General features: G+C 43.7%; 1 protein-coding gene across 3 annotated transcripts in view; it reads right to left on the reverse strand.

Moving 5' to 3' along the window:
* AKAP6 (A-kinase anchoring protein 6) overlaps positions 1 to 23,035 on the reverse strand; it is a 246,800-nt gene that overhangs the window by 203,991 nt on the left and 19,774 nt on the right. For 2 of the 3 annotated variants that reach the window (XM_081207493.1, XM_081207492.1), the window contains exons 1-2: positions 6,772 to 6,848; positions 3,543 to 3,894 (exon numbers count right to left, since the gene is read on the reverse strand). In XM_081207493.1, coding sequence (XP_081063619.1) covers positions 3,543 to 3,894; positions 6,772 to 6,821 — 402 coding nt within the window. In that variant the 5' untranslated portion in view covers positions 6,822 to 6,848. Of the gene's footprint in view, positions 1 to 3,542; positions 3,895 to 6,771; positions 6,849 to 23,035 lie in introns of those variants that run through there. The other variant, XM_081207494.1, reaches the window with a different exon arrangement.

Consider the following 23,035-nt stretch of genomic DNA (forward strand, 5'->3'; position numbering starts at 1 on the left):
ACAAAATAAGTTGGATGCTTGAAAAACTGGGAGGTGGACCATATTCTATTTAATTATGTAAACAAACAGAAAACCAAGCATAGCTACTTCGCTTTGGGTCGGAAAGCAGAGGCCACATGTAAATTGAGATTTACATATATGTCTTTCTATTGAATTCTCCAAAGAAGCTCATGCACATCACGGAAAGCTTGTAAAGCAGAGGTGGCAGACTGTCTTCACAACATTGGGAAGGTGTGTGAGATGAATACCAATCATCTGTCTGCAGGTTGCTTTCTGTGCAAAGCATTTACTCACACAGAAGTGGTTGTTCTGAGGAAAACCATTTCTATAATTATGACCAGTTACCGAATCCATTATCTGTTCCCGTAACGAAGTGTATTACGTACTCATGTCGGAGTTCTAAGCCTTTTTTAAAAAAATGGTAGTGCTTATTTATTTATTGTGCTATTTTGCTGTATAGAGCTGGACTGACCATTAGGCAGAGTGAGGAAACATGTCAGGCAACAGATGTTAGGGGCAGCCCATTTCCTCAACTGTTCCGCCTGAGGCTCTACCACATGGGAAGGCAATCTAAGGCCCAGGGGCCAGATCTGGCCCAATCGCCTTCTAAATCCGGCCAACAGACGGTACGGGAATCAGGGTGTTTTTACATGAGTAGAATGTGCCCTTTTATTTAAAATGCATCTCTGGGTTATTTGTGGGGTATAGGAATTCGTTCATTCCCCCCCATATAGTCCGGCCCCCCACAAGGTCTGAGGGACAGTGGACCGGCCCCCTGCTGAAAAAGTTTGCTGACCCCTGCTCTACCACCTTCACCATTCCCATCTGTTGACACCTCAGAACCAGTTCGAAGAGGTTCAGCAAAGGACAGCCACAAGGATGAAGGGGCTGGAGCAATTTCACTATGAGGGAGGGTCGCAGCATTTGGAACTTTTTAGGTCACATGGCAGAAGTTTGTAAGATTATGCATAGCATGGAGAAAGTAGACAAGAGAAAAGTATTTCTCCCTCTCTCATAATACCAGGACTCATGGACATCCAATGAAGCTAAGTGTTGGAAGATTCAGGACAAATAAAAGAAAATACTTCTTCACACTGTCCATAGGTAAACTGTGGAAATCACTCCCACAGAAGGCAAGGGATGGCCAGCAACTTGGATAGCTTTGAAAGAGGATTAGACAAATTCAGGAAAGAGAAGGCTACCAGCCACAATGGCCATGTTTTACCTGCACTGAATACCAGTTGCTGGGAATCACTGGTGGGCAGAGAGCATGCAAGTCCATTTTGCAGGCCTCCCACAGGCACCAGGTTTGCCACTATGAGAACCAGATGCTGGACTAGATGGGCCACTGACTTGATCCAGCAGGCTTATCTTATGCTATACAGCTGCTCCTGGTGCCCCTAATCGGGCTTGCTGCCTCAGGTGTGGTGGAGGACATGATCCTGTCATAAGTGTTGAAGAAAGATTCAACTGCCTGTCCAGTCTGCTGGAATGTGAAAGGGGCACCATCTGGTCCTTCGCCACAGGTAGCAAAATTATTTGTTCTGGAACTCTTGCTGTACATACACTCAGATGCCAGACTATCGGGGCGAACCTTGGTAATATTGTGCCATGTGCAAGGCCAAAATTTAATGCTCTCTGGCAGGGTTCTAGAGGTCCCACCTCCTTCCCAAAGCTGGGCAAGAGCTAACTGGGTTTTGGGAAGGAGGTGGGAGGATTCTAGCACCCTTCCAGAACCTTTGCACCTCCTTCCTGAAGCAATCGCTTACTAGGCCTTGGGAAGGAGATGGGGAAGCAACCCCTTGGCCCTGGTGTGAGGGAACCTGTCCTAAATCCACTTCTACAAACTACCAGTCAGTAAAAGACCGAGGAAGGCTGATTAAAAATGTTTCCAAATGATGAGCAGTTTCTTCTCTCTCTCTCTCTCTCTCTCTCTCTCTCTCTCTCTTTCTTTCTTTCTAGGACATAAACACCCTTAATCAAATTTTCTAATCACTATCACAGTTTTTATCTGCCCTTTCCCATATTAGAGCCTGCCACCACTGAGCCTGGTATGTACAAGCAGAAGGGCCAAATCCATCAGAATTCAAACTCGAGTTACATGGGAAGAACAACAAGAAGGGTAATGCAGAAGCTAGGTCATGAGGCATACAGGTGGGGTGGAGTCATGGACCTGCCTCATGACACTAGCATCACAGCCACTTCTTCGGGTTGGGCTGGTATGGGACAGTACAGGGCAACAGTGAGACCAGAGCTGCTCAGTTGTATCAGAAGGAATGCTGGATTGGTCCTTCTGGTGCAGGAGGATGGCTCTATCCATCACCACATGTGCCACCACACATGTCCTCATGAAAATTCATTAGCATTTTAATTAGAATATCGCCCAATATACACATTTCATTGACAAATTTGACAAATATACACATTTTGCTAAGCATATTTTCCTGTCTGGAGCCAGAGTCGGGGCAGGTGAGTACCTAGTGTCAGTAACATTAACTCTTCATTCACAGAAACCAAACCAGTGCAGCCCTAGTGATTACAGCAACCCTTCCCAGTGGGTCTTGCTCCAATGAGGCAGTTGTGAGGACTGCAGGTCCCCGCCTTCCCACCGCTCCCTAAGGCTCCTCTGCCGGTTTCTTCCCTAGTAGTCTAAGGTTCTGGCTTCTTGCCTCTCTTTGCTCTGCCCTCTCCATTTCTCTGTGGGTTCTGGAAGACCAGGGAGGGAGGGGAGCTAGTCACAGCAGGAAGGGGAGATTCCCTGGCTTCTTCAGCAGCCTGCCTCATCTCTGCCTCTTGACCCCTCTCTGCTTCTGCCTCAGAATCTGAACTGCTCTTTGCCACAGCCTCTTCCTTCTCACTAAACCCTGTTGCCTCTTTAGCTTCCGACACCTCCTCCCCCCAGTCTGTTCTCTCTTCTCCCTCTGACCATGTATCATCGTCCCACCACCAATCTCCTGGCTCTGAGCCTTCTTCCCCTGCGGGGTCCCTTGAGGGGGTCCCCAGCTGGTGCCTCCCACCACTCCTTTGCATCCAGCCAATCCATTACATTTCCCTCTTATAATGCATTTGCTTACTTTCACTACTACATGCATCTATATGCCTGCTTTACCTCAGCAGATGCATTTGGGTACACATTACCCCCCACATTGCAAAATTCAGAGAGATGTGAATTTTGAAGGATAGCTGTGTTTTGGTTCGCATATTGTTGTTTGAAGAAGAGTTTGGCTTTGATATCCCGCTTTATCACTACCCGAAGAGTCTCAAAGCGGCTAACACTCTCCTTTCCCTTCCTCCCCCACAACAAACACTCTGTGAGGTAAGTGAGGCTGAGAGACTTCAGAGAAGTGTGACTGGCCCAAGGTCACACAGCAGCTGCATGTGGAGGAGCGGAGACGCGAACCTGGTTCCCCAGATTACAAGTCTATCGCTCGTGAACTGGTGTAAACTCACATTTCAAGGTGACCTGAACCAAATCCCTCCCCCATGCCTAGTGGTACCCTCTCCCTCACACGTAACATGTAGAGAGAAATACTTCTGCTTACTTTCAGCTGCACCAAATGCACATCCACATGCTTGCTGTCCGAGTCCTGCTGCACCGAGTAAGTCAGATCCCTGACCCTTTCTGATGTCATCCGCAGCCATGTCTCAATCTCAGGCAAGTGGAGAACGATTTTCCAGTCAGCTCCCGTGTGAAGTGGAGGGGGCTTTTCATACTGTTGTCCGGAATCAAGATCTTTCATGGCGTCTTCTCCGCCATCTTGCTCGGTGGTGGGAGTCATGTTAATGACCATGGGAGATGCATCTGCAGCTACAGAATCCAGTTCCTGAGACCTGATGGGAGATAGTGCTACTTCCATGGCTAATGTCGGGAGCTCTAGACCATAATTCTTCCTGCTGTGTATACAAAAGAGAAGAAAGGCAATTCTTTTAAAAGTGAAAACTTGGATTATAAGTGTTCTGCCCACTCCACCCAAAATGCACATCAGTTTGGATTGCTAATAATATATCTGCTTAAGCTCAGGAAGCATTCCACCTTAGCCTCAAAAGCATGAAAAGCAGCCCATGTGCACCGCAAGCTAAAAAAAATTAAATTAAATTAAAATTCTGCAGAAACACAACCCCAATTCAGCACTGAGGATAGCTGCAATCTGCATGAACCTTGCAAATCAAGTAGGTTTCCATAATTTATTTTGTTTCTGCTGGTTGTGAGTTGGCATAAGAATTTATAGACAGCAATACAGCCTCTGACCACTAGAAATTCCCATTAGCACCCCACCCTCCAGTTTCTGATATTACAGTATTCATTGTTTATACATTTTTATTGCCAAAAGACACATAAACTTGCAAGGGATGTGTAGAGTTAATGAAAACTGAGGTTTTAGTAAAACCTGAGCATAAGTTGAGTTACCAACAGCATGCAAGGCTGGCTTTGGAAAATAAAAGTGAAAGAATAAAAAACCCCAAGACTATAATGGGATGGGAAATGGCTGCCAGTCTGATAGCAAGCAAGAAAGAAAATTTTAGGAGGGGAAACACTCCCCTCTGGTACTGCCATTGCTAATGGTGATCACCAACCCTGCAGAAACATTGGATAATTTATTTTCCCTTTTGAAGAAATTCAGTGAAATGGACCCCAATTTCTCTGCCCACAAATACAGTGGGGAATTTTATGGGGCCATTTGCACACAGCTCCAGTGATAGGTAGAGATAAAGGTCATACAGATTACTCTCCCGTCTTCTTCCCAGTCGAAGACAGCAGTGCAATATCCAGTCGACACATAAATGTTTGGGACTGAGGGCTGAATAGCCTTGCTGTGATGGGCTACGTTTCTATCTGGTCCTTTAAAAAATAATCAGTGTAGTTTTATGCTTCAGCAGTGGAAAGCAGGGGAGTGGGGGGGGCGCCTTCAAAGCACTAAATAAATTCATGGCAAACAGAAATAGCATGTCAGGGTTCTGCTAGGAGAGACAATAGCCTTGCTTATTACTTTTATTAAAGGTTAGATGCCTGAGCACCTCTATTATAATAATAATAATAATAATAAATAATATGCTGCAATGAACACTTTATAGCCATAATAAATACATAAATACTGTAGCAATAATCACAAACACTTTTAAAAAAATCTCGCATGGGTGTGTATTGCTTATCCTCATGAACATCACTGATATTGCTGTCTTTGACATGTCGGCAATCACATTTTGGCAATGAGCACCATTTGTGGAGGAAGAAGTTAGGTTTTTAAAAATAGTCTAAGATACACTGCATCATGCTAGGCAAAAAAATCAACACTGCTGAAGCTGAAGCTGAACCTCAAGGAAAGGAAACGTGCCACATGCAACAATCAGGCAGCAAACATCTGCACTTTTTATTGTGCTAAAAACTGATGATCCGGAAAGGTTTTACATGTTCCTAATGTAGTAATGCAACAACTCCCAACACAAAACGTGTGTGTGTGTGTGTGTGTGTGTACTTTATGGTTGTAATATTAAACACACTTTCTTAGGAGTAACTCTCATTGGATTCAGTGGGACTTACTTCTGTGTAAACGTACACAGGATGGAACTATAAGGATGCAATCCTAAGCACATACGTCTACTCCAAGAAAGTTTCGTTGAACACACTCAGCGCTTACTTACAAGGAAACATGTCTAGGATTGTGTTGCATATGTGATTTTGACAAGTATGCCACAATGCCCTATCTAATGGTGACAAAAGCAGCCAAATAGTCCCCACTGAGTGTCACAGTTGCATGGTGCCGTTTTGTAATTTGAGAAAACCTTCCCCACTTGAGAACAAAGAAACACACCTATCTTAATTATTATTTGAACCCAGTCTTAACTGTGCCATTTCAATGAATTTTATGAATTTTATTACGGTTCCTAAATTACTCTCAGCAGCATTACATTCTGAATGCTGGATTCTGATTAGGCCCACAAAATTCACCATTGCCAATCTGAGCATTGCTCACAGGCAAACTAATTACTTCCTACTGATCAATATCTAGTACAACCCCAGGAAGCACAACACACAGCACTTGCCCAGTGGCTGTTGTATATAAAACTGAGTCCTTGTGAAACTCTCTAAGCTGATCTCTCTCTCTCTCTCTCTCTCTCCACCCCCTCTCTCTGTGTACTGTATGTGTATTTCAACAAGGAAAATAACACTTAACCACTAACATACACCTTTAGAGCATGTTTCTGTATAAACACATTAAGGAAACCTCTCCTGGGTTGAAAAGAGAATGTTGGAGGAAGATATTCTGGCGACTCTCATTGGCATGAGTAACTGCTGGTCTGCTTCCTTTCATTGCACTCTTGAGTCTGCACAGCACTCCTCCAGCACTGCAGATACTACCGCTGTCATACTGGCAGCTATTAAAATTAAGACAAATCCTTTCTCCTATTACCCATAACAAAGTCACCATGAATCACTGCCAGTTACCACATATTCTCTCTCTCTCTCTCTCTCTCTCTCTCTCTCTCTCTCTCTCACACACACACACACACACACACACACACACACACACACGAAGGCTGAAAGTCTATCACATTTCCACACTGTCAAATTTCTTACAAACATAATCAAAACATCCCAGGCCAGAGCTTTCCAGCCCGTCCCTCCCCGTTCCTTAAAAGCTCACACTTGCTTGCGGCATGTAGAAATCACTGAATAATTGCACCTAATTCACTACATGGTTTCCCAGAAGAACAAAAAGCTGCCCTAATCCAGCTCCCTAGGTACAAAAGGAAAGCAAAGATCTCACACACATTCCCAAGAGAAATGGCATCATCAGGCAGTGTCCTCCCCGGGTTGTCATTCTTCCTACTAATCTAGGAACGCCAGGCTCCTCCTCCCTGTCCTTCTCTTCGTCCACTAGCGTTCTGCTTGGCAGAGCAAGGCAACTGTCGTGTCATCTCTACACCAACCTATAAACCAGGCAGGCAAGATAGCCGAAACAAAATGAGCTTGATGCACGTGGCAAAGTGGGGGGAAAGGCAGGGGACTTGCTGAGAGCCTTATTGCTCTCATGAAGTCAGAAAAGTAGCTAAAATGCCACCACAGGGTTTAAAGAAAAGGTTAACAAATCCAGCTAGGAAATTTTTAGTCTGAGCTAGAGAGTGTTTTGGTCAAGGCTACAGACTGTTCCAGCTGCTATCCGCCCTAATAAACTAAGTGACCACTCAACAGGATAATTCAGCCGTTTCTGGTAGTCTCCTAATGCACTATTATCTCCTGCAGCTAAATGGATTTAAGGATCCATATTGCTCTGCTGAGAGGCTGCATTTCCAGAGTCAGAACTCTGCTGACTGATTCACCATTTGTCTGACTCAGTAATAAGGCATTTCCACATATCAAAACTGCATGATAAGGCTGCCTTGGAAGTGAATTATACATGATATAAATATATGGCACCTTTAAATAGTGAATAAAACAGTTAGAGGTGTGATATAACCAGTGTAAAAAAGAAAAAGAAAGAAAAGAAAAAGTGGGCATTTCTTAGGGTCGCCATACGTCCCGAATTTCCTGGACATACCTGGAATACTGCAGTCGGAAGCAGTGTCCAGGCGAAAATGTCCAGAAACCCATGTCGGCAGTGTTGTTTTTGCTGATTTAAAGAAAGCTCAAAAGAATGGCAACCCTACATTTCTCCTTCTACATCTTAGAGGACACATAAGCTTGACAGAGCATTTTTATACCTGCATTTTGGATCTTCACAATCTATCATATATTTAGTTGTGCATCAGATGGTCACAGTCCAATCCATGAGTCTCTGGTATCAGAAGTATCGAATTAAAGGATTACAGCATAGCAACATGCCACAGCTGTTCCATGGTGGCCTATTCACCTACCGAGCTGACCTGGAACATTGGCAGTGCCTGAATGCCCACACCACAGGGGCACACCACAAATACAATGAAAGAAATAGCTGGGCAAATGTCCATTTAATACAGTGCTCACAAAAACACATCCCGTTCAAACGTAAGGTACAGATGATAACTGCTTTATCTGTGCCTCTTTCTTCCTCCTGGCTTTCTGTGCAGCTAGGTGCAAAGCCTTTTATGCAATGTCTGAGATCTGTGCCTCACCCTTAGTGCGTAAGGCAATAAGCTTTCGGAGCTTCTCACAGAACTTGGTCCTCAGATTATGCTGACTCAGCAACCCATCAGTGCACCCATCAGTAACAGTAATTGGTCCATGTCAGACAAAAACTCATTAAGCATGTTAGGGTACAGAATATAATAATAATAATAATAAATTTTATTTATATCCCGCCCTCCCCAGCCGAAGCCGGGCTCAGGGCGGCTAACAACAATAAAACAGTACAAAAGTACAACATAAACAACATTCTAAAATCATTCATTATAAAAATTAATTAATTACAGAGAGGGGACATGTATCAATCAATGTTGTGTCCCCAGGATAGTGTGTTTCCTAATAAGCTCTTAATTCCCTCCCCCCACTGACCCATATTGTTAAAGCCATCTGCCAATCATGAAAGCAATTCAGTTTCAATTCCAGAGATCTTAAAAATAAAGGCTGAGGAAAGGTATTTCGTTAACCATGCTCTCTTGCTGAATTTTAAATCAAGTTACGTAACAGCTGGTGCTGGAGGAAACTATTTTTGTCCAGATCGCATCTATCCCTCATTCAGCTGCAATGAAACTAATCTCTTTTCCTCTTTATAAAATCTAAAAAGAAGCTAAACCAGCTAACTTTGATAAAAAGAGGGAGAGAATGAGAAAATCGATCTCTTTATTAGGTAAAACAAAACATTGGTCTGGTTCCTATGTCACGCTAAGCCAAGCCATGGCTTGCCACAAACACGCATGCTGCCAGAGATGAGACCATGGTTACTGTGCTCTTCCTTGGTCAGTCCGCTGCTGTGTAATGCTGAGCTAAGCCATGGTTTACTTTAGCATGGCGTCCCCTGGGCAAACCATGAGCTCATGATTAGTATGGAGAGAGCTAAACCACAAGCCTGGATTTGGACAGCATGCAGCTAAGTCGAACTATTGCTTGGGTCAGCACAGCAGCCAGAACAACAGGAGAGGGAAGAACAGCCATGATCTCTTCTCCCAGAGTCCATGTGTTCACATTAACCCATGGTTTGGCTTAGCATGACATGCAAACCAGGTCATTATCCAACATACAGAATATAGAAATAGAGGCTTGGATGGTATTTCCCAGCTTCACAAGGCATAGTTTATGAAGGCAGATATAACCGTCAGGCTTCAGTACTCGTCTGTCACCCCTCTCCTCCTTCACTCAAATGCTGGCTTTGAAACTGCATTCCTCACTTGCACATAAATCTGAGTCACTGTTAGGCCTGAACCAGGGTACTCTGCATGGTCTTCAAATAACTTTTACTCAAAACAGACCTACTGAAACAAATAACCCTAACTTAGTCATGTTAATTAATTCCAATGGGTAAACTGAGTAAAAAAAAGTTGAAGACCTCACCCTGTTTTCATCTTTGCTCAACTAACCACGGTAATAAGTCTGAATTATTATGTTTGGTTTGGGCATGATGTGTAATTCTGGTGTAATTCAAGTGTAAAAGGAAATTGAAATTGAATTGTGTATGAGAAGAAGTGTGGGGAGGGGTGACGGAGGAGCTGGCAAACCCTATGCTTGTTCCTGGCTTCATAAACCATGGTTAATGAAGCCAGGAAATAACATCCAAACCCGGTCATACGGTTGATCCTTAGAATAATCTACCACAGGTACAGAATATTATTTACTGACATGAACATTCCACTACAAAAACCACTTCTTGAGTTGCTCTATCGGCTGCGGGATAATAGTGTTGTAGTGAGAAGGACAATAACCAGAGAGTTGTGTGAGAGACCTGGGTGAGAGGCAGCCAGCGGCCAGAGAGGAAGAATCATGCTTGATTCCTGTTTGCTTCAAAGGCTGGGACTACGGGAGAAGCAAGACCTTATGGGGTGTTTTCACCTTCATCTTAGGCTCAGGTTGTATATATGTGTAAATAAACCATATATCCTACAGACAACACAGTCTCCATTGTCCCTCATTCCAAGGAAACTGAACCCCTGCCAAGCGCATGGAACCCCAGGAATCTCACACCACTCAGAGACTGGGATTGTGTGCAACATTATCTATCTGTAATTTATAGCCAAATACAAAGGAACACCACTACCACCGCAAGATAACTGGGTAAAAAGCAAATTAAATACCATGTATTTTGATATGCAGTTTCAAGAGGAAATTCCATCACATATAGAATATTAAACATTTTAAGAGTAGTTTAAGCATATCAAGTGATGTGGAATTCATAAACACAGGAGGCAGTGGTGAGTGGGTTGTTAATTTTTATATTCAAGTGAATTCTCATTCTCATATTGAATAATAACTCTTTTTTTATGAAGCGGCTTCAGAATTAAAGAACTTAATTCAGATAATCCTCATCTTCCTGTACTCATTCCTCACAAGCATTCAAGCACAACGACTTATTTAACTGGCTTTTAAAAATCATCATCATCGTTATTATTACTATGAGTTGATTCTGGCCTTATGATGGCCTTCCTATTTTTGTTTATTGCTGTTTTTAAAGTAGGTTTTATGTATGTATATATGTATGTATGTGAAGAAGATGACTGCTAAATGCTAGTAAATGCAATTTGATCTACCTGGGCAGAAGAACATTTTCAGTTCAAGACTGGATGAGCTAGAGTTTTAGGGGACAAAAGGAATTTTTCTTACTTATTCATTTTTTAATTTATCCATTTATTAAATTTATATCCCGCCCTTCTTCCCAAAGGAGTTCAGGGCAGTAAACAACAAACAGTAAAACAACAATGATAAAAAAATCTTTAAAACATGACACCAAAAGGAAAGCAGTAGGAGAAGAGGAAGTGTGGGTGACCCCAGGGTGGATATCACAAGAGAAGTCAAGGAAGCTGTGCTGCTCTGCTGCTCCTTTCTGATCATTTACTCTCTTCACACAAATGGCATGTAATAATAATAATAGCAATAATTTATTATTTATACACCGCCCATTTGGCTGGGTTTCCCCAGCCACTCTGAGCGCCTCCCAACAGAATATTAAAAACACGATAAAACACAAAACATTAAAAACTTCCCTAAACATGGCTTCCTTCACATGTCTTCTAAAAGTCAGATAGTTGTTTATTCCCTTGACATCTGGTGGGAGGGTGTTCCACAGGGCAGGTGCCACTACCGAGCAGACCCTCTGCCTTGTTCCCTGTAACCTCACTTCTCACAGTGAGGGAACCGCCAGAAGGTCCTCACTGCTGGACCTCAGTGTCCGGGCTGAACAATGGGGGTGGAGGCGCTCCTTCAGGTAAACTGGGCCGAGGCCATTTAGGGCTCTAAAGGTCAGCACCAACCCATGTAAAGAAGACTTTCATGGTGGGTGACTTTATACACTTCCATATTTTACATATGTTATTACCCTGATATCCCGCATTTCCTCCAAGGAGTTGAAGGTGGCCTAAGGGGTTCTCCCCGCTTCCTCTTCTATCCTCACAACAACTGTGTGAGGTAATTTAGGTTAAGAGTCTGACTGGCCCAAGGTGCTTCACGGCTGAGTGGGGATTTGAACCCAGATCTCCCAGGTCATGGTCCAAAATTCTAACCACTTCGCCACACTGGCTCTCATATGATGTCCCAGAAAAACTGAGACATCCCGTTTTCCCCATGAGAGCACATCAGCCATCTTGGGTACCACAATATCTCGTGATTTCATGCTGTGATCTCATGCAGCACCTCAAAATGCACATTTTTTAATGCATGAAAGCGCAAAGTGTGTCTTGTGGGCTCCGTGATCTCTCACGTGTCATGTGACTTTCATGGGAGCACGAACAGGAAGTGGCACGACCCAGTTTGGGACTCAATGCATTGGAGGGTATGCTGTGTGTTGGATTGCCTTGTAGACAGGGCACGTGGTCAAACTATGTAGCCTTTTGGTGTCTTCCAGCTCAATTATTCCAGGAAGGATTTTGATTATTTATACCTCTCCTTGATGACCGCCTATGAGAAACCTTTGCCAATCACAAAATGCAAGAGGGCCACAAAGCACAGTTTTCGAGAGTTAGACTGAATGGACCAGGGAGCTTGTCTCCCATACCCCTCAGGCAGATGTAAAGTACAATGTGCAATAGTTGGTGCAAATCTATCATTACAAAAGACACACCGTTGGAGGAAAGTGTGTGCATTTTATAACAAGCCAATGGAACCGGAACAGCTGTAATAAAAAGTGATCTGCACAGAATGTGTACTCTGCTGGAAGGCTTTACCGTGAAAAAAGGTTTTAAGTATCAGGGCTCACTCATTTCTCAGGAGAAGAGACCTGTTGAGATGAGAGGATTTCCCATCCATTTCCCCTTGTAACACAAGCTGCTGTTACTCTCTGTGTCTTTCAAAAACAGAGCAATTGGGAAATGGCACAAAGAGAGAGAACAGCTTTAGGCAAGCAAAGACAAATTAGCAGCTTCTCGTGAAATTGACAAGAATACACCATGATTTTTAACAGCTAATTAATTATACCCTGACTTTGTCACCTTCAAGGCTGTGTTGTCCACATTGCCAGTCCAAAACCTTGAGAACAATTAAACAATTAATGCCATGGCTTGTTAATATATTATGCCAAGGGTGGGATGACACTCTTTTATTATGTATTTATTTATTTTACAAATGTGTACATCACCCTCAATCTCCAGGAAGTGTTTCAAGAGTGTGAGATTCCTTTCAGCACCAGACTCTGCTTTCTAAACCAGCTTTTTATCTTTTTAAACTTTCAGGCTACAGGAACTGGATGTTGCACACTATAACTGGCTTTTAGGATCTCTCCTGCGCACACACTCAAATTGAAAAATCCACCGGGGTCACCATCTATACATGAGTTTGTGGGTAATCTTGTCATCTGTGCATCCCAGGACCTCCATACACACATCCCAGCAAGTGATCACAGACCCTCCAAGTGTCCCTATTTTCCAGGGACAGTCCTGGATTTACAGAAGCTGTCCCGGTTTCTGATTTGATCCCAGAATATTCTGCTTTTACTTAGGATGTCCCTATTTTCATTGGAGAAAATGTTGGAGGGTATGGAGTTATGTGACCCCCAAGCAAAGGAGATAAGTAACTATACAACCTTTAAAGGACAGTCCTGTATAGGGGAGTTTTTAAATGTTTGTGTTTTTATATATGTTGCAATATATATGTTTATATATGCACAGAGTGGCTGGGGCAACACAGTCAGATGGGCGGGATATTAATTATTATTATTATTATTATTATTATTATTATTATTATTATTATTATTATTATTATTATTATTTAGGACATCCCTATTTCCATCAGAGAAATGTTGGAGAGTATGTGATCACCAAATTAAAATGAGTATTTTCTTCAAGTAGGAAATGCTTACTGATACACACGAAAATTTATTCAACCAAATCAGTGTTTTAAGGAACAGTTTTCTTGTTCCAGTACAGAAATCTGTGACTGTTTCTACACCACTCCATGAAGCTAAAACAATTTAAGTATATCATCTCAAGGAGCTGGTGGAACAAAACCATATGGCTGTAATGATACAAAGCATTAAATGTAATCAGGCCAAGTTAAATTTCCCTGTCTTCTGCATAGCTCAAGTTATTTAAACAAAAGTAACAGTGGGTGGCTTGAGTCAAATTACATTCACTGTAGGACATCAAATGATACTATAATTAACCACAAGATTTTGTACAGTTCTGGTTTTTCCTTTGAATAAATGATACTAACCAATCTATTGACTTGCACCTATTCACATTTTTCCTCCCTTGACATCTGGGTGAACTTCATCAGTGACAGGACATCAAGAAAAATTAATCAACCTTGCATAATTAATTAGTTAAACAAGATATCTCAAGTACACTTTGAATGCCCCAGTAATTTAGATTAAACAATATTTTCAGTAAACTGTTCTCACTGTGTTTACAATGGCAAGGGATTATCACACACACAAAACCCCTTTTAATGACCAAGATATTAAGGAATCCTATTTGTGTATTCATGAACTTATGGGCTATATAATAGCTTTCCTCCCTGTTTTGGCATTTTAATGTGCTAAGAAGCAGGCCTACGATGCATCACAGACAGTACCAGATTTACATATAAGCTAAACAAGCTATAGCTTAAGGCCCCACTCTCTTGGGGGCCAGAAAAAAATTCAAAGGGGGGAAAAACTGGATGTACATTTCCAAAATATAAGATAAAAAAGAAATAAAATGGCTTTAGATACCTATTAGGTCCATAAATTACCATATAGCAGGCTTCCTCAACCTCAGCCCTCCAGGTGTTTTGAGACTACAATTCCCAGCATCCCTAACCACTGGTCCTGCTAGCTAGGGATCATGGGAGTTGTAGGCCAAGAACATCTGGAGGGCTGAAGTTGAGGAAGCCTGCCATATAGCATATATTCAACACAAAAAACAGCGACAATTTGTTGTTGACAAAGGACAGCTGGACATATAAAGGGCCCCATTACCTTTAGTAGCTTAGGGCCTCATCAAACCTAATTCCAGCCCTGAGCACAGAGAGCAGGATCATAGGGAGGCATAGAGTTGGTGCCCCATGAAGTGATGGCTGGTGCCCACTGGGACCAGAAGGGCAGAATGCTGGGAGTTGAAACAGTAGGTGGAACCAGAGCCAATGGCAGGCATGACCAACTCATTTGAGTTTTGCTTCCATCTTCTCCCCTGGAGGCTGGCTGAAGGCAGAATGAGGTTGGTGGGGCAGTGCCCTATTTGCCCAAATGGGCCAGCTCCCCGGTCCCCTGTGAAATGCCCCTGATTGTTTGTTTATAAGGGTTCTCATTTGTTTATTACTTTCTTGATACGGTACTTCACCTACATGGAAAGACAGGCTCTGGTTGATTGAGCAGGTGAGGGAGCAGACCAATCATGGGTCCAAGGGTCAAGAAGGCAGTAGAGGGAAAGGAGGGGCAGATGGGACTTGTCAGCCTTGGAAGGTGGCCCATCTAGGAGAAGGAAAACTCTGATCCTAAACCTTGCTGCCTTGTGGGATATCCTCAGGAGAATAAAGGGCTAAGGAATACAAGCCCACACAAATCCATGATGGTTGGATGGCACTTTGTACACCACCTTCTGGCAACTCCTGCAACCAAGCTGGTGTGAAACTTATTGGTCTTCTTTCCTTGGACCACATAAGCAAGGCCGAGAGGTAGGTCTTGTTGCCTGGGCAACCAGGACGTCTTTACACACTGCCCAGGCTTACACCCTGGGGAGGTCACTTCAGTGCTGCTAACAAAGCAGTTTGACAATGGAGGTGCACTCCATTGTCTCTTGAAACAGACAGGTGCCAGCACGTTAGGGCCCCTAAAGGTCTTGCTCTGGCCAGTGAGCTCATTTTGGTGCTGATAGCACAGTGGTTTGACTTCTCCCTGGAGGCGCACTCGCACTTGAGACAGGAGAATGCTAGCAATTCTGATAGCTAATGTGGAGGAAATTGAGGTACTCTTGACATCACTAGAGGGTTATTTTCTATGAAACGTATGTCCTAGATTTTTTTAGTCTGCATGGCATGGGCATTTTTAGAAAAGGCTTTTCTCTAATTGAGCAAGCTCTTGTAGAGATGATACTGCTGTTAAAACATGTGAAATGTTTGATCTGCCAAAGTTGAAGAAAAATATCACGCAGAAGAGGGTCATTTTATTTTTGCTTCTTATGTTGGAGGAGAAAATAGTTCTAAAAAATTATGTATAGATTACAAAACATACTTTGTTCTAGCCAAAACTGCATAAGGGAGGAAAAGTCATTTAGCGGAACAAATGTAGCTCACTGGTTGAGCATCTGCTTTGTGTACAGGTCGTTGGTTCAGTCCTTGACATCTCTAGGTAGGTGAGGAAAAGTATCCTGTCGGAAACCCTGCAGAACTACTTCCAGTGTAGACAACACTGAGCTAAAAGAACCAATGGTCTTACTTGATGTGATGTGGCTTCCTATGCAGGCAGTAATGGATGGTTTGTTGACACTGGGTCTACTCACAGACAATAAATTTCACTTATAGCAATCAGCAAGGCTGCACTTGATGCAATGATTCAGCAACTTTCTTCTGATGAATGGATCTAGACACAGAAAGGCTTGCAATGGAAATCAAAACCACCAGAGCACAGGATTGCGCTATCACTCTAAGCCAGGGGCTGCCAACTTTTTGGGACCAGTGGGTCCATTCCAAATTTTGGGAGAGGATGCTGTGAAAGCCATTCCCAAAAAGGTTGCCGTGGGGGTGCGACATAACACAAAACTAGAGTACAGTCGTTGCTTCTCTCCACTCCCCCAATGTCCTGCTGGTCCTCATTATGGAGATGCAGCTGTTAATGGCATGAATCCTGCTTTCTCCAATGCCAAGAAGCAAGCTCAGAGCCTGGCAAGTCTGCCTGGGGGTGCCAATGCAGGCTTTCATAGGCACCAGTGACCACAGATGCTGTGTTGGCACCCCTGCTCTAAGTCACCTGTAACCTTCCTCTGCTTGTGAAAGCATATGAGCAACATGTTCTGCGACGGCACCTTATATAGCAACCACGCTGAAGCGTAGCAAAATTGGGTCTGGTCAGTAGCCTGGAATCTCCAGCTATGCCATACTGAGGTTGTCACAGAAGATCAAGATCTAAATTTAATTAACAAATAAGCAATTGGAGACGGTGCTCCCTTGGGTCTAACTTGGAGGGAAGAGAACCTCTCTGGCCCATGGACCTAACTAAGCCTGGCAGAGGTCCTAGTTTTTGACCCATGAGGCCATTTCTTCTATGTTTCTTCTCTATTCCATTTCTTAGGAGATGGGGCATTTGATCTGCTTTCTTCCAGATAGAACACTGTACAGTAGTCTTCAAACACATGCTGTTACCTATCTACAGTACCCATCTGCCCACATAGAACACATATGAAATGATTATTATTTTTTTTGCAAGGCATAGTTGAGGCAGGGATAGATGGAGCGCTCCAGAAGGAAATAATTTTTAAAATCTCAACACTGTCCAAAGCAAACAAGATGGCAGCAATGTCTGTGATGGACAAATAAAATGAAAGTGTGCTGCTATGGTCCATGAATGGCTTATTTGTGCACAGTTTAAACAGCCAATGGGAGTAGCGTAAAAAGAAAGCGTATGTCTCATACTTGACGTCTAGAGGAGCTGGCAGTTCCATAAAGGCACAAACTCATATGCACAGCAGCAAATCTGACAGGAAAGCTATTTGTAGATCCAGTTGTAACACCCTGGAAAGAATTTAGTAGTGCCAAAGAAGCTAAAGCTGCTAAAGCAGAAATGGTGTGCACGTTTAACCTGGGAGTACGGTAAGTCCCACTGAGCTGAATAGGATTTACTTCTGAGCATGCATGCATGCCTAGGATTGCACCATAAAGGTACAAGGAGTAGAGATCAAGTCCTAGGGAACCAAGGAAGATGTACTTATGAGCAAATATGCTCAAGATTGCACTGCATGTAGATGCAGTAATAAATATTGATATTGAAATAATGCTTTCCCCAAATATCCTATTTTTAATATACACATAATACAAACCTTCCATTTGACATTTTAATGATGATCATTTAATCAGTACCTATATTGATGAAGATTTCTATGTCCATTTGCTGATTATTCAGGATGTGTAGAGAACTTGCCCAGGATAATTCCAATATTGAATGCACATGGTTGATTGTACACAGCAGTTCTTTGCTATGCAATCATCTGGATCGTTTTAGAAGAACTTTTGATGGATACGTTAAAGAATGTAAATGGTACATATCTCAATTTCAGCCATCTTGAAGTTTGCTCTAGACTAGATTCTGCTTAAGCGTGCTCTCCTGTTTCCTAGAGCCTCAAACAGACAGAATGCCACCTTATGGGTGTCTGTCATAGCAAATTATTGTCTCCAATGGAGGTGCCCACAGCCAGCCAGTCAGTAAAAATAGACCCTGCTGCTTCCAAAATGCAAATTCAGAGTGGCAGGATTGGATTTGTCCTTAAGGCACATCCTTTGTAGATCTATGCAACATGACAGAAAATGAGCATAATAGAAAATATATGTAATGCTGGGGAATAAAAATATGAAAAGGGAAGGGAAGAGGGGAGAAAAGTAAATATTCCAGAATAAAGGGCCTATTATTTTAAGAAATGTCTCTTAACAACTAGAGAACTGTGGCTTTTAAGCAGGTTTGCGCTGAGAGAGCTCTTTCCCATGCTGAGAAATGAATCTATCCTTTAAAAAAGGGCTGCTAAATGTGACTGCCCAGGGAACACTGACTTCAATATTTTCAACAAAAGAGAGAACAGCATTGCACACGATTAAATTGGTGGATATTCTCATAGAACATTTTCATTGCATTTAAGGCTGCAAATGATAGAATGAAAAATGTCCATTTGACCTAGAAATAAACAGCAGATTCGGTCACTCACCAGGCTGTTTCTCGCGTCCTGCTGTTAACGTCAAAAGCAGCAGAGGCGCCTCTCTGATATATGTATGCTCTGGGATCTGGGAGCTCCAGGGCTGCCTACAGTCAACTGCAAACCTACAGCCATCTTCCATGTGATTGCTGACAAACAATGGCTGGCACAAGCCAGATGCAATTCCATTTCTGGATGAGGAAACAGCAAGCAGTGCTTCTCTACTTTGTGGATTCATTTCACAATGCCTCACAATGCAATAACTAGTTGCTGAGGATGTCGGTGGTGAAAGACTACAGTTCTGCCTCAGGCGTGAAGGAAGTTGTACAGTGGTACCTCGCAAGACGAATGCCTCGCAAGACAAAAAACGCGCAAGACGAAAGAGTTTTTCATTTTTTGAGTTGCTTCGCAAGACGAATTTCCCTATGGGCTTGCTTTGCAAGACAAAAACGTCTTGCGAGTTTGTTTCCTTTTTCTTAAAACCGTTAATACCATTTAAACCGTGCTTCGCAAGACGAAAAAAATCGCAAAGGGAAAAAACTCACAGAACGAATTAATTTCGTCTTGCGAGGCACCACTGTATTTCATATACTACATAGCATATAGTGACTACTTATCAAGAAATCATTTTACTGCAGAAAGCTCTAATCTTACACCTGGCTATCCTCTTCCTCTTCCTGCATATGCCTCTCTCCCTACCCATCCTGGTTTCTTCTCTCAAGAGTAAAAAACAAAACACAGCAGAAATGTCGTCCCTCATGCAACCCAGCTTATGTCAGAGGGGCTCCGATTCCTGGCTCAGGCTGTGTACACAACTATACCTTTACTTTCACTTTTTTTGACAGGCCATAAGTGGGTGGCGCTGTGGGTTAAACCATAGAGCCTAGGGCTTGTCGATCAGAAGGTCGGCAGTTCGAATCCCCGTGATGGGGTGAACTCCCATTGCTTGGTCCCAGCTCCTGCCAACCCAGCAGTTTGAAAGCACGTCAAAGTGCAAGTAGATAAATAGGTACCGCTACGGCGGGAAGGTAAATGGCATTTCCATGCACTGCTCTGGTTCGCTAGAAGCGGCTTAGTCATGCTGGCCACATGACCCGGAAGCTCTACGCCGGCTCCCTCGGCCAGTAAAGCGAGATGAGCGCCGCAACCCCAGAGTCGGCCATGACTAGATCTAATGGTCAGAGGTCCCTTTACCTTTAAGTGGCCTCTCTAGAGTTGATGCAACAAATAAAAGTGGAAATGAGGGAATAGAACTAGGTGCGTGGTAGAAGGGAAGGGGCATTGCATGGGGTCAGCAAACTCCTACAGATCCTGAGGTGCATCTATTAGGCAGAAGACAACGTAAGAGAGCACAATAGCCCATGCAACATGTGGGCAGGAGACTGGATCTCTGGTTGGTTTTATTAAGGGTTCATAATACCAAAGCAAACCCCCCCCCCTCTAATTTGGATTAGGGCTGCAGCTTGCAATGCTGGGTGAAGGAACTAACCTTTACTCTGTTCTGGCTTCTTGGTGCTGCTATTTGCCCTGTGGGGAAAGGTATACAGGTACCCTCAGCACAACACAACGGCTTTTCTGTGTGCTGCTCTCGTTCGCCAGAAGCGGCTTAGTCATGCTGGCTACATGACCTGGAAGCTGTCTGCGGACAAAGCCAGCTCCCTCGGCCTATAGAGCCAGATGAGCACGCAATGCCAGAGTCGTCCGCAACTGGACCTAAGAGTCAGGAGTACCTTTACCTTTATAGCACAACACAACCTGAAAATCTTAATCCACTCCTACAAGAAGATATTCCACTGTCAGGGCCAGCCTAAGCTATTTTGTTGCCTGAGGCAAAGGTCAACATGGTGCCTTTCCCCCATTTCATTTTCCAAGGCTGAATGGACCATTGGCAATGGAGCAATGGAGCATTCTCTACCGCACCTGAAGGCAGCAGGCTAGCTTGGAGAGCACTGGATAAGGTGAATGGTTTACAAAGCTCCAGCAACTGGCTACCATTGTTCATTGCCCTCCAGCACTCGCTGCCTGAGATGGCCACTTCTCTCTGTCTTCACCACTATCTCATCCAGCAGCCCCCAACCCTGGCAGCACACAGATAAATACTTTGGCAACTTGAGTGCTTCATCAACCATGTGTTCTGTCCCTTGTGCATGAAGCAAATCACCCACCTTTTCTTTAAAGTGACTCATTAACTTAATTCGACCCATAACATGTTTTAAGAATTAAAAGAAGATTTTATGTGGAGCAGAGACAAATACAGTACAGTCGTACCTTGGTTTTTGAACAGCTTAGTTCTCGAACATTTTGGCTCCCAAACGCGCAGACCCGGAAGTGACTGTTCAGGTTTGCAAACTATTTTTGGAAGCCAAATGTCCGACGGGGCTTCTGCGGCTTCCAATTAGCTGCAGGAGCTTTCCGAATGTTTTGGAAGTCAAACAGACTTCCAGAATGGCTTCCGTACAACTTACAAGGTATGACTGTAGTTGATATGTTTAAGGACCAGAGTGTAAATACACAGAAAAGTGTGTATTCCAGCCATCAGAAAATAAACATTTTCCCTAGCTTTCATAGCATTCAGTGAAACTGGGAATCAGACAGCCTGAAACACCAAGTGACACCGAAAACAGATTTCAAATGCTGTGGTCAATTTTAATTTTGTCCTCACCATGGAGACTGAAAGTATTTGTCACAATGCCTTGCTGCACGTAATGCAGCCACTATCTACAGAAACAGAGACAAAACTATATAAGTAAATTGGTATTACAGCAATAGTCTTTTAACACCCAGGCAGACCAAAAGGCCAGGAACAATTTCTGCTAGCAGTGAAGTGGAAAAAGCTAAAAAGCATTTCGATGACAGAAGCTAAAATGGTTTGATTTAATAGCAAGTAACATAAAGATGTGACAGAAACATTCGATCAGCAGTTGATATTACAGGTGCTATGAGAGCCTCGAGTGGTGGGAGAAATAATCAAGGGGGCAAAGGGAAGTGCTTAAAAAATGAGAAATCTCAGAATTCCACTTAGCAGGTAACTTGAGTGAAGTTTAGTTTGTCACGTTTTACTCCTGGTCAAAAGCAAGGCAAGATCTGTTCTAGAAGAAACATTAATGCTTCGAAACAAGACACAGGCATACAGATAAGACTTTCAGGGTTTTCACAGCACTTAGTGCAAGGACTGTGACCCTCCAGATATTTTTGGACTACAAGCTTAACATTTATATGAAGCCACAAGGAGTGGTCATTTGAGGATTTGGAGCACAGCATTATTATTATTGTTTATTATTTTTACCCCGCCCATCTGGCTGGGTTTCCCCAGTCACTCTGGGAGGCTCCCACCAGAATAATAATAATAATAATAATAATAATAATAATAATAATAATAATAATAATATAAAACATCAAACATTTAAAACTTCCCTAAATGGGGCTCCCTTCAGGTGTCTTCTAAAAGTCAGATAGTTGTTTATTTCCTTGACATCTGATGGGAGGATGTTCCCACAGGGCAGGTACCGCTACTAAGAAGGCCCTCTGCCTGGTTCCCTGTAACTTCACTTCTCACAGTGAGGGAACCTCCAGAAGGCCCTCACCGCTGGACCTCAGTGTCCGGGCTGAACAATGGGGTTGGAGACACTCCTTCAGGGCCGAGGCAGTTTAGGGCTTTAAAGGTCAGCACCAACACTTTGAATTGTGCTTGGAAATGTACCAGGAGCCAATATACCGTATTTTTCGCTCTATAGGATGCACCGGATCACAAGACGCACCTAGTTTTTAGAGGGGGAAATCAAGGGGGGGAAATATTCCCTCCCCCCAGCCCCAAAGAGCAAAGAAGCCAAGACAGTGAATGGGATCCATCCCGTTGGCTGTCTTGGCTTCTGCCATAGCCGTGCAACCTCTCCAGCCGGGAGCTAAACCTCTCCAACGCGGCTAAAGAAGCCAAAGCAGCGAGCACGATCCATCCCGCTCCCTGCCTTGGCTTCCTCTTTAGCCTTGCGCAACCTCCCCCGGCTGGAGAGGCTGCGCGTGGCCATGGCAATTCCCCCACCTCCCGCAAAAGCCCACAGGAGCCGCGCACCCTTTAAGGAGCGTGTGGCTCCTGCGGGCTTCTCTATGAGGAGGGAGAAGGGACTGACTGGCCGCGTCAATCCCTTCTCCCTCCTGGGGAAAAGCCCACAAGAGCCACACAAAGCTTGTGTGCGGCTCTTGGGGGCTTTTCCTGCCTGCCTCTCCCCCTGCATTCGCTTCATAGGACGCACAGACTTTCCCCCTTAGTTTTTAAGAGGGGAAAAGTGCGTCCTATGGAGCGAAAAATACAGTAGGTCTCGGTGGCCACTCCCAGTCACCAGTCTAGCTGCCATATTCTGGATTAGTTGCAGTTTCCAGGTCCCCTTCAAAGGTAGCCCCATGTAGGGCGTGTTGCTGTAGTCCAAGCGGGAGATAACTAGAGCATGCACCACTCTGGCGAGACAGTCCTCAGGCAGGTAGGGTCTCAGCCTGTGTACCAGATGGAGCTGGTAGACAGCTGCCCTGGACACAGAATTGACCTGCGCCTCCATGGACAGCTCTGAGTCCAGGATGCACACCTGGTCCTTCAGGGCCACAGTTACTCCAT

Source organism: Podarcis bocagei, assembly GCF_964188305.1.
Source record: "Podarcis bocagei genome assembly, chromosome: 1".
In the NCBI taxonomy this organism is placed as follows: domain Eukaryota; kingdom Metazoa; phylum Chordata; class Lepidosauria; order Squamata; family Lacertidae; genus Podarcis; species Podarcis bocagei.